The sequence below is a fragment of the Bison bison genome, unplaced genomic scaffold (assembly GCF_000754665.1).
Source record: "Bison bison bison isolate TAMUID 2011002044 unplaced genomic scaffold, Bison_UMD1.0 scf7180017864172, whole genome shotgun sequence".
In the NCBI taxonomy this organism is placed as follows: Eukaryota; Metazoa; Chordata; class Mammalia; order Artiodactyla; family Bovidae; genus Bison; species Bison bison.
In genome coordinates, this window is record NW_011494744.1 from 415850 (window position 1) to 427930 (window position 12081).

General features: G+C 33.7%; 1 protein-coding gene across 6 annotated transcripts in view; it reads right to left on the reverse strand.

The window, feature by feature from the left end:
* The window catches only part of TBC1D12 (TBC1 domain family, member 12), a 120383-nt gene that overhangs the window by 21867 nt on the left and 86435 nt on the right, over positions 1-12081 (reverse strand). For all 6 annotated transcript variants that reach the window (XM_010842163.1, XM_010842162.1, XM_010842166.1 and 3 more), the window contains 3 exons: positions 7022-7137; positions 2337-2419; positions 237-354 (listed from right to left, as the gene is read on the reverse strand). In XM_010842163.1, coding sequence (XP_010840465.1) covers positions 237-354; positions 2337-2419; positions 7022-7137 — 317 coding nt within the window. The remainder of the gene's footprint in view (positions 1-236; positions 355-2336; positions 2420-7021; positions 7138-12081) is intronic.

The following is a 12081-nucleotide window of genomic DNA, read 5'->3' on the forward strand; positions in this document are numbered from 1 at the left end:
AATGATAGATAAAATTCTGATATGCATAAAGGGTGGTCAGTAAGGGAAGCAGGCATTAGAGATTAAGGGATTTACAAAAGCAAAGAACAGAGGTAAGCATGAAAATTTTCAAACACTGGTTAACAGTATAATTTAGCCAAAACATAAGATACATGCTAGAAGTTATATAAATATAAAATTGGAAACATGAGATCTTTGGAGACAGACTGAAATTCAGGAAAAGTCTGCTTACTTACATTACTTCCCAATTGGGTAGTATTTCATTGATCCAAATTACCATTGCACTTGCAATGCTTTCTTCCTGTTTAAACCGTTCTTTCATTATTTTTTTCCTTTTATGTGCTTCTTTAATTTCTGTTTTAAACAAGTAAAAATTATTTCAATATAAAACAGCCAGATCAAAATGCCCTTCTCTTTCTACCCAAGTCTACAAAAGAGACTTTCTCATAAAGAATATTCTGGTAAAAGGAAGGAAGAATGGAAATGAAGAAGGGAAGAAGGGGAAGAAAGGAAAAAGGAGAAAGAGGAAAGGAGAGAAATAGGGAAAAAGAGGAAAAAATGAACTTGATTTAACATAAAAGTAGCTTCTTCTGTTCTACAAAAATGGATGGAACAAAGCTCAGAAAAAACAATTTAAATAGATTACTATATCACATAGTCTACTTATACTTAATGAAGTAAAATTTCTCATGAATTAATTATGTAAAAATAAACAACTGTGAGCAACTAACCATTTTTTCATACAATGGGTTTATGAATTTCTTGACATAAAACCACATGACAGGGACTTCCCTGGTGGTCCAGAGGTTAAGACTCTGAGCTTCACTATGCACAAGGTATGGGTTTGATCCCCAGTCGGGGAACTGAGATCTCACATGCCATGTGGCACAGAAAACAAAAACAAAAACCCACATGACATTGAAAAATGATATTGCCATGGCACTATTACAGTGACCCTTTCTTTTACTATGATGTTTCAGTTTACTAATTACCTGGAAATTTTAAAATCCTCCTAACACACACACATACACCTAACACCATTCTGACGATCAGGAGTCACAATTTTGGAATAAGAGATGCCCCCCAAATAGAGAAGTACATACACAGAGAATGAATGAATTTTAGAACCAGTGGGACTTCAGAGATTACCTGGCTAAACTGTTTTCTAATTGTGTTTCACATGTGACTCACAAACCATCTTAAGGGGGCAAGTAAATAGCTCCATATTTTATTTATGTATTCAGATTTTAAGTGTTGACTGAAGGGCTTGAAAAGCCCAGATGCAGTCAACTGCCCCCTCCTCCACCCTTCATCCCCAACACACACAAACATTTCACAGATAAGGAAAATTAAGATTTATTTAGAGTATCACATCCAGGAAGCATAAAATAAGATTAAAGCTTTGACCTTCTTACTTCCCAATTCAATGTTACTTTTATCATATACTGTTAGGTTCATCTAATTTATCAATAATCATCTTAAATATTAATCAAATAGTAATGTCAATGTTAAGAGTCAATTAAAATTTGTTGGGTATGCTAGAAATATTTCAAATTGTATAGTAAAATAAACTTAACCAATGTTTACATAATTATGCCTTCTAAAAAGATTGTGCCAGAAAGCAGAAGTATATATTATAATAACATTTGATTCACTTAAGTCAAAGGAAAAAATATCAGTTGTTAATAAAGCTTATGCTAAAAAATATAGATAACTGTGTAATATTTTCTAAAAATGTACCCTGAACTAACAATACTTAAGTAAGTATTGCTAAATCATCCTTATGTTTTATTTTTGGTTGGAAGAGAGACTGAATAAATGTGTGAATTTATACACATAAGAATCTACACTTCTGTGCCTGTCAAAATGACACAACTGGGAATTGAGAGAAACTTCATAAGTCATGAAATCAATTTTTACTTCCAAATCATATTCCCATAACCTATAGAAAGTTACTGCAAAATGTCAAAATTCTTAAATTATAAAATATCAAAAGCCTAGTGAAAAAACAAATGAATCTCCTGAATGGATTCATGCATAACATCTTCATTTATAAATCAAAGTACTAGGAGTCCTACGTTTATGTTGCAATTACTAGGTCTCTCATAGATAGTGTGCGGCCTTTCTCCTCATACTAGTTTTGTAAAAGTATTTAAAAACTAAGATTCTTGTACGACATTTTATTTCTCTTTAAGAACAAATTTAGTCAGCATCATCTTAAAGACAGACTTGGTCAATTTCACCATTTGCCATCCTGTTGAAATGAATTTAGTAGGAAATGAGTTTCCTACTAACATCAATAAATAAAATATATCACCTGGAGTTAAATTTTATACCTCGTTTTTTAGCCTCAGCCACCATCTCATCATATTCTTGTCGGTGACGTAAAGCCTCTTCCACAGATTTGGCAGGAAGATTTCTGAGGAAAAAAAAAAATTTAAGTCAATTTTTTAAAGACTAACTTAAGTTTACTGACCTCCTTTCTTTTTATAGCCAGATACAAAAGAATTTCTAACTTAATTTTCACATTTCATACAATAAGAAAGTATAAGGTTGAAAAGAACTCTGCATTTTAGAAAAGAATCAGAATCCAGGTTGCTAGTATTTGTTATATATATCAAATATCATATATATTTGTTTATATGTCATATAAACATGTTTGATTTTAGCCAATAATTCTAGCTTATTTGTTAAACTCACTATATAGTTTATTTTTTAGTCAACTTTTTTGAGGTGTAATTTCACACAACAAAATGGAATACATATTTTAAGAGTACTGTTTGATGAGTTTTGACAAATGTATATATCTATGCAAAAAACGCATCAATCAAGATACAGAATGTTTCCATCAATCCACAGTTAGTTTTTGACCCCTTTACTCTTAATACTTACCAAACTCCTACCTTATGCAATCACATATCTGATTCTATCACTATAGATTAATTAGTCTCTAATAAGAATTTTGTATAGATTCTTTTGTGCCTGGCTTCTTTTGCTCAGCATATTTTTGATATTCATCCACTTTGTCCTGTGTATTAGTAATGATTTCTTTTAATTGGTGAGTAATGTTCCATTTACCCATGTGGATGGACATTTAGACTGCTTGCAGTTAGGGGCTGCTATGAATAAAAGCTACTATAAATATTCAAGTGTGGCTATCTGCATTCATTTCTCTTGGTAAATAAGTAGGAGGATTTATACGCTTTCTGCTTTATTAGAGATTTAACATAACATTCTAAATAAAATTTTGATAATCAGTTACTCACTTGCATATATTATATTTTGGTTTATAAAATCAGTGGCTTCACAGAGGCATGATTTAGATATATAACTATGCAAAATGAAATACACTTGAATATTACCACATATCCAAATATGTCATAATAATGTCCAGTTTTTAGAACCAGTTTTTTAAATGATTTTCAACAGGCTAGGTGGGAAAGGTATGTGACAAACTTTCAAATTATATATTCTACTTCTTGCCATCTCAGATTAAGATTCCTTAGGTATGTTGTAGCAGGAAGGAATAAAGGTTAAGATTTCTGCTTCAGGCCATAATGGAATTAAGAGGGATCAGGTTTATCTTCTTGCCTTAATTAATTACAAAAATAAATAAAATACATTAAACTACAGTTTAAGATGCTGGACCATAGGCAGCACAAGACCATGCTCCTTATGAAAAAAGAAACAAGGTAACCCTGCAGATGCCTGACCTTACTCCCTGGATTTCCAGGTCTCAGTGCTGAGAGGAAGTGCCAAAACAGGGCCCACCAGTCTTGCTGAGTGAGAAAACAAGAGTTTGAGATAGAATTTGAGTAACTGTGGACCAGAGAGAAGGCAGCTGCAGAGGCTTTGGCTGAACAATGAACTATGTATGTGTGTGATTAAACTATAGTGGCCAGAGAAAGAAACACCAGAAAGAAATAGGTAGAACATTCTCAAAATCACACTGGACTGGGCCATCAAAGTAGAGAGATCTCCTAATAGGGTATTCAATAGAATCCTTAGGGCACTGCCTCAGTAGTAAGGATAAATTATAAATTAGCCCTACACTAAAGGCTGTTCTGGAAGCACTCTAATGATGATTAGATCAAAAGGATCAAAGCCATTCCATACCACCAAAACATATTTATTTAAGGGAATACAAAGAAGTCCAATACCCAACCATGTAAAAACACAGTATCTCGTATCCAATAAAAATTATCAGGGATGTAAAGAATCAGGAAAATAAAAGCCATAATGAGAAGAAAAATCACTCAGCAGAAATAGTGCAAAAATGTCAAATAACAAGATTAGAACTCAAGGATGATAAACCTGTTATAAATATACTCAAGAAGAAGAAAGGAACATGATAAGAGAAATCCAAGATCCAAATCCAATGTCTACAGATGAAAATTTCTAGAATGATAAATTCAAAAGATAGGACTGACAGCAAATTATATACTACAGAAGAAAAAGTAAGTGAACTTTAAGATACAACAATATAAAACTGTACAGAGAGAGAAGAAACCCCACCCCCTCCAAAAAAAAAAAAAAACATAAATGAGCTATGGGACATGGAAAAATATCAAGTAACATGTTTAATGTACATCTCAGAAGAAAGGAGGGAGGGCAGAACAAAAAGCTGTTGAAGAAATAAATACTAAAATTTTACCAAAATCAATAGAAAACTATAAATGCAGAGATACGTTAAGGTCAATGAACCCCAAACAGATAGAACATGAAGAAAACCACACCATAGCACACCATAATCCAATTCATGAAAATCACATGGAACAAAGATTTTTTTTAAAAGCATTCACAAGTAAAAGAATTCACTGAAGGCTGAAAAAGTCAACAGACTTGAAAGAAAGGAAAAAGCCTGATCCTTAAAGGATGAGGCAGTTGAGAAGTAGATATAGGATAACTGCATTCCAAATGAGGGTAATAATGAGAAGACATGGCTTAAAAGAAAAGTTTAATTATAAAAGAGTAAGGTGTAAAGAAATATTTATCCCAAACACTGTTTAGAACAAAACTTTTTGCATTGTATTTTTATAAACTTCTCTTGGAAGGAAGTTACCATTCTTGGTTAAAAGCTTAATCTATTTTGGATGAATTTTTAAAAGTTTAAGAAAGGTCTGGGAATTTGTCTATTACCTACCCAGATGGTAGCTCAGAGGTTAAAGTGTCTGCCTGGAATGCAGGAGACCCAGGTTCGATCTCTAGGTTGGGAAGATCCCCTGAAGAAGGAAATGTCACCCCACTCCAGTACTCTTGCCTGGAGAATCCCATGGAGGGAGGAGCCTGGTAGGCTACAGTCCATGGGGTCACAAAGAGTCAGACACGACTGAGCAACTTCACTTTCACTTTACCCAGATGTCAGTCAGTCAAGAGTCTAAAGATCTTTAGTCAGTATTCTTTACCTAGCCAGGTATTCTTTCCTTGCTTATCTAAGCACTCTCTGTATTGGCCTTGTTCATTCACCTGGCAGCAAGACTGAAATATTAATAAAACTTTGACATGTTCTCATAACTAAAAACTTTTTTTAATACTAATGAACAATGAATATAGACATATTTACCAAATCCTAAAAAAAAGAGTACTGGGATCACAATTCTTTAGTATAAAGAAATGTAACAAGAATAAAAAAATAATCTACTTATGTTCAGCTTTTCTTCTCTCATAATATCTAAAAACATGTTCAACCTCTACCTGTTTGGCTCCAGATTTTTTTATTATACTCATCAAGATAATGGGTGGGAAAAGCTGCAGACTAGGAACATGACTTTACATAAAGTTAGGAGTTTTTATACTGGAAGGAAAGAGAAATCTAGAAGAAGAAAAAGTTTAGGTCCAGAGAGCCCAAGAAGGAAAAAAAGGAGTTAAGGACCAGGTAGTCTTGGTTTAGGGAAGGTGTCCTTTGTCTTATAACAAATCAGATACTTTATTTTGAAGAACAGCAGCTTTGTGGAAGGCTAAGATGGGAAGGACAAAAATGGAAATGGAAGAGTTCAAGATTTTTTCCTGGGTATTAAGGAGATATATATATATATATATACACATATATATGGTTTTTTTTTTTCCTTTTTTTTTTGGTTGCATCATAGATCATGTGGGATCTTAGCTTCTCAAACAGGGATCAAACCCATACCCTCTGCAGTGGAAGGGCAGTCTTAACTACTAGACCACTAAAGAAGTCTCAAAAATATAACAGTAAACCAATTGGTTGATAGTACTTGCACGGCAAAAAAGACAAATATATCTTAAGTGCATATTAAATGTAAAGAAACGAAAACTAACTGCTCTATCATGTGACGGTAAGACAGAGGAGGGTGGGAGGGGGTGGGCAAAATAATGAAGGGGATTAAGAAGCACAAATCTCTGGAGAAGGAAATGGCAGCCCACAATATTCTTGCCTGGAAAAGTCCATGGACAGAGAAGCCTGGAGGGCTGTAGTCCATGGGGTTACATGACTCAGCACACATGCATGAGGGTGGAGGGAGATGGGTTGGTAGCAATAAACTGGTAGACCTTTAAAAAAATAAAAACAAATAGAAGTACAAATCTCTAATTATATAATAAATAATTCACAGGGATATAAGATATAACATAAGAAATATGTCAATAATACTGCAATAACTTTGTATCAGGATGGATGGATGGTTATTGTTATCCAGATCATTTCATAACATATATAAAAGTGTCAAATCATTATGCAGTACACCTGAAATATAACACTATACATCAACTATATTTCAATTAAAAAAAGATAAGGCAGAGGAAGGCTGACACAGTAACAGATATATTATGTTATATATATTGTATGTTTCATACACTGGCTCATAGAGACTTAAAGAAAATATGCATAAATCTTGGAGATCAACAATTCTTCCTTATTTATGTTAGGATTCATCACTGGGATTAAAAAGAACTTTCTAAAACCAATTTCTTTAATTTCTTGATATCTTTTAAGTGAAATACTAATAAGAAAAATTAAATTTAGGTTTAAAATACAGTGTGCCTGATGAGAAATACTTACGATGGTCGATCCTCAAGAATCAGGGCAGTGGTAGAAAGTGGCTCAAATTCAAAATTCTTTCGTCTTAAAGACTGAGGTGGTGGTTTACAGGCTCTCCCCGTCCGTGCTTCATATTCCTAGAGTAGATAAAAATACACTTATGCAGTGACTTTTCCAATTAAATCTGTGTCATTTAAGATATTACGCTATAATAAGGAATACATACAATTCATACATTAATTTGGTAAAAATATCAGATAGACAAAAAAGTCACTTTTTTGCCCTGAAGCAATCTAAACTATTAATGTATGTAATATATAAAGTATGAAAGAATGTTAAAAGAGGGGAAGGTACAAATGTACTAGATTAATTAGGTAAGGTTTAGGAAGATGTTCTTGTTTGCATTCTATGATATCAGTTTCCAGTTTCCAAGTCTATGATATCACGTCCATTATTCAAAGTCCTGCTTTGAATAATCTACATCAAATAAGCCTACTTTCTAAACTTTCAGCCAGATCAATGATAAAAACATTGACACAAGAAACAGATAATCCTGTTTTAATGCTCTGAAGATCTCTCTCAACTGTGACATTGAACCTCTAATCATACTGGTTTTGGATTTCAACCTACTCTGACTCTAATTACTATAAATCTACCTATTTATTTTAAACTGAAACAACAATTCACCAATATATCTTATCCAAAAAAAGGCCAAAGACTCAAATATTTCACTAAAATTTAAAAAACTGTTACTATGGTATTTTCTCATTCAACTGAATTGATAATTCTCTTAAAAGAAATGAAGTTGGTTTAACATGATATGTTTTTGTTGGACATATTTAAATTTCTACATTTGAGCATTTTTTCATAAATGTTCACAAGCTTCTGCTAGAAAGTTGCAGATCAATAACAAGATTGTGACTTATAATTTCCAGAACCCACATTATTCCCTTTCTAAAACAAAAAGAAATCAAGCTAGTATTTGATCATCTCCAGATAACAAATATATTTTCCACATTATTCTCAATGATTACTCATGAGTACATCTTCAAGTTCACTGGCAGATAAAGACATTAACTCAAATGAAGAAAATTAAATGCACTTAAAGTGATCAAGCGTTTCTCTTATTAACTAGCTGTTTTCCTACCATGGCATATAATTCTTTTAAATTACTATTTTTTCTAACTCAAAGACTGATTCTCACTACTGAATCTGATGGTTGCAAAATACAAACGATGGTTCCATCCCTCTTAAAAATCTGATAATCTTGTTGAAGCTTCATCTTATTTGATATTACTTTAAAAAACAATTTATGATGTCAATCATTTTCTATAAACTTCAAGCTTTACTTTTGGTTTCTGGCCACTGTTTACAATGGTTTGTACTATTCTTTTTTTTAACATTTTTTTTAATGTGCACCATTTTATTGAATTCATTACAATATTGTTTCTGTTTTATGTTTGGGGTTTTTGGCCACCAGGCACATGGTATCTTAACTCCCAGACCAGGGATTGAACCTGCACCCCCTGCCTTGTAAGGTGAAGTCTTGGCCACTGGACTGCCAGGAAAGTCCCTATACTATTCTTTTATAACTGTCTTTAATTCTACATCTCCTCTTCCTTCTACTAAATCTAAGCTGTTAGTCTGACAGTTCCTTTGCATGACTGCATTGGATTTTTAGAGACTTCTTTCTCAAATTATTTAGAACTTTGTATGTTCATTTTTACTAACTCCCATCTCAAAGAACTGTACAGCCTTTCAGTGTCAAAAACAGCAGTCACTCATTTCTTTTTTGTTTTCAAAATTTTCCAGTATCTAGTATACACATGTTATTATGATCAAAATTTCTTTTCTTCAATATAAACTCGTGTAATCCCCTTTTCTGCTAATGTTTTTCTTATTAAAAACCATAGATGCTAAATACATATGAGGTTTGTTATCACTTACATGGCACTTTGTTTTCCTACAATGTGACCTGGATTCACTGCCAGACAGAATGCAATGAATACTACCCAATAAAGCATGTTCCATGCAAACAAATGCCAGTACACAGAGAGCAAAATAAAACTCCTAAGTCAACACACTAAAAATAACAACTAGCATTTACTGATGCTGACAATGTACCACACAGTGTTTTAAACACTTAACACATTTAATTCTTGAAACAATGTTGTGAGGCACCTAACTCACAGTAGAGGAAACTGAGGCACAAAGATGATATTAGCAGATAGTCAATTAGCTATCTATAATAATTTAAAATGATGAGATAGATAAAATCATTCAGTGAGAGGCTAATAGGAAACTTTAAAATGGGAGGCTCAAGCTAACAATACTCAATCACCAACCCATCTACACATTATTTTAAAAGACCATCAGGTAGTATGCGTTTCCTGATGCAATGTGAAGTACATATCATCATTCTTGATGTATTTTTGCCAAAAGAAAAATCAAACAAATATGATTAAGTCCTTAGAACTGTACTCTCCAATATGGTAGTCAAAAGACATGATAACCAAATAAGTCCTATTATGGTCAAATATACATAGAAAAACATTAAGGAATTTGAACAATTAGGTTTCCCTCTGGAGGGTTGGACTAGATGGGCACTTGTCTTACTTTACTCAGTGTTGTCTGACTTTTCTTACAAGAAATAAAGTAGCTTATTTATAAGAAAAAAGTGAAAGTGAAGTCACTCAGTCGTGTCCGACTCTTTGCGACCCCATGGACTGTAGCCTACCAGGCTTCTCAGTCCATGGGATTTTCCAGGCAAGAGTACTGGAGTGGGTTGCCATTTCTTTCTCCAGGGGATCTTCCCAACCCAGGGATCAAACCCAGGTCTCCCACATTATAGGCAGACGCTTTACCCTCTGAGCCACCAGGGAAGCCCATTTATAAGAGAGCCCATTTTATATAAAGTTACTGTGGATAACTGACAAAGATTTTACTTAAGAGCTGGGATCAGAACCAAGGCAAAAATGATAAGCATTAATTAGACAGAAAGACTTGGAAAGAACAGGTGAGGGGGAATAAGCAAAAGTGTGGATTAGGGAAATATTAATCCCAATGAATATGAAAAAGGATGGGAAATAAAGTATAGACTAAATTATAGGGCAAAAATACTTGGAATTCATGCTGAGCAAAATGGACAGCCACTAAAGAATGAACAAAAAGTGAAATCTTTTATTAAAAATTAACTAAGTACATGTTTAATATAAAAGGCAACACAAAAGCAAGTTCACCAATATCATTTATATATTCACCTTACAAATGAGCTTTATACAGAATTGTCACTCAAATATTTTTCACATAAGAAGGAATTTATATTCAAGTATTTCCTATCACAGATGTTTAAGCATAAAAAATGCTTTAAATTTCTAGAGGGTGATTTTTTTTTTACAGCTTAAAACATGGTATCAATCCATCCTCATCTGAAAATAGGATAGATTTATACATCTTTAATGACTCAAATATTTGCCAAATAAAGATGCTAGTCTAACATGATTAACAGTACAAACTGTATCAGAAATAGTAAAATATCAAATATCAGTACTTTCAAAATGAATCACAAAGTGATATCAAATACATTTAGGCAAATGTATCAGACCACAGGACTAATATTCTGTATATTCAGGTCTCTGTAATAACTCTCTGTAACTTTGGTTTCTGTTTGACCAAGAGGCTCATAGCACCAGTCAGAGACTTCCCTTCTCCACCACTCTCTTAGCTATGCCCTCCTCCACGTGTGGGCTTCATCTTGAGGCTGGCTTTTTGATCAGAGAAATGACTGTAGCAATGCCAACTGTCACATCCTTAGAGCACAACTTTCAAAGATCCTCTAGCTGTTCTTCTAATAATAACTTTCACAAAAGAAAAACAAAGTACCCTTCCTGGAAGGTCCCAGTAAACACTTCATTCAATACGCAATCACAATGACCTGAGAAATAAGCTTTATCAATGAGTTAATCAGGGCCTATCGCTGTAGCGAGGAAAATCACATAATTCTTAAATCACTCAATTCGAGGACAACAGAGAGAGATAATAGTGTTCAAGTTATTGATATGTAGTTGATATCTCCAAGACATCATTTAAAAATACAACTGAATAGTCCATCATGGGGAGATTCCTGAAGCCATTTTCACTTTAAATCCATGTGTGTCATGTCATAAAAATCCCCTGTATATTCCTTCCATAGAAGTTTAATAATGAACCAAAAATTGATAATTTTATAAGTCATAAAGAAATCTTAAATATTAAAAAACGACAGGAAATATCATAGTTTAAGGATATCAGTATATAATGCTAGCTATAGAACACTCACTGTCTGAAAATACCACATCAATCTGCCTCATTTCCTAACAACAAAGGTTAATTTTTTTTTTCTGCCACACTATGCAATTCACAGGATCTTAGTTCCCCAGGGACCAAGAATTGAACCAGCACCCCGAGCAGTGAAAACAGAGTCCTAACCACCAGACTGCCAGGGAATTCCCAAGGTCAGTTTTAACTGACTTATTTTGAGTTGTTGGAGCTACCTACCAAATGTTAAGATAAGAAGCATCTAGTTTTTCTCTTAACTTAGGGAATATATTTCTATGAAGTACTGCAACGAACCTTGTTTATTTTGTCAATTTAACTTATTTTTCATCTTTCACTCAACTATTGTTCTATGAAAGCTACTTAACTGGATAACTAGAATAGAAGATGAAAACACTGCTAGAGGCAGGCTGGCAATATCTGTAGGATAATTTATTCTAGCTATTGGTGGCTCAGACGGTAAAGCATCTGTCTGCAGTGTGGGAGACCTGGGTTCTATCCCTGGGTTGGGAATCCCCTGGAGAAGGAAATGGCAGCTGACTCCAGTACTCTTGCCTAGAAAATCCATGGACGGAGGAACCTGGTAGGCTACAGTCCATGGGGTCGCAAAGAGTCGGACAATGACTGACAGACTTCATTCACTTCTATTATAAGAAAATTTGAGGCAAATAGGCAATTAATTCTAAGTCTGGTCAAAAGATGGTAAGCAACTGATAACATCTCCATGAGCACAGAGTAGAAAAAATTACTTATTATTCCAAGGCAAA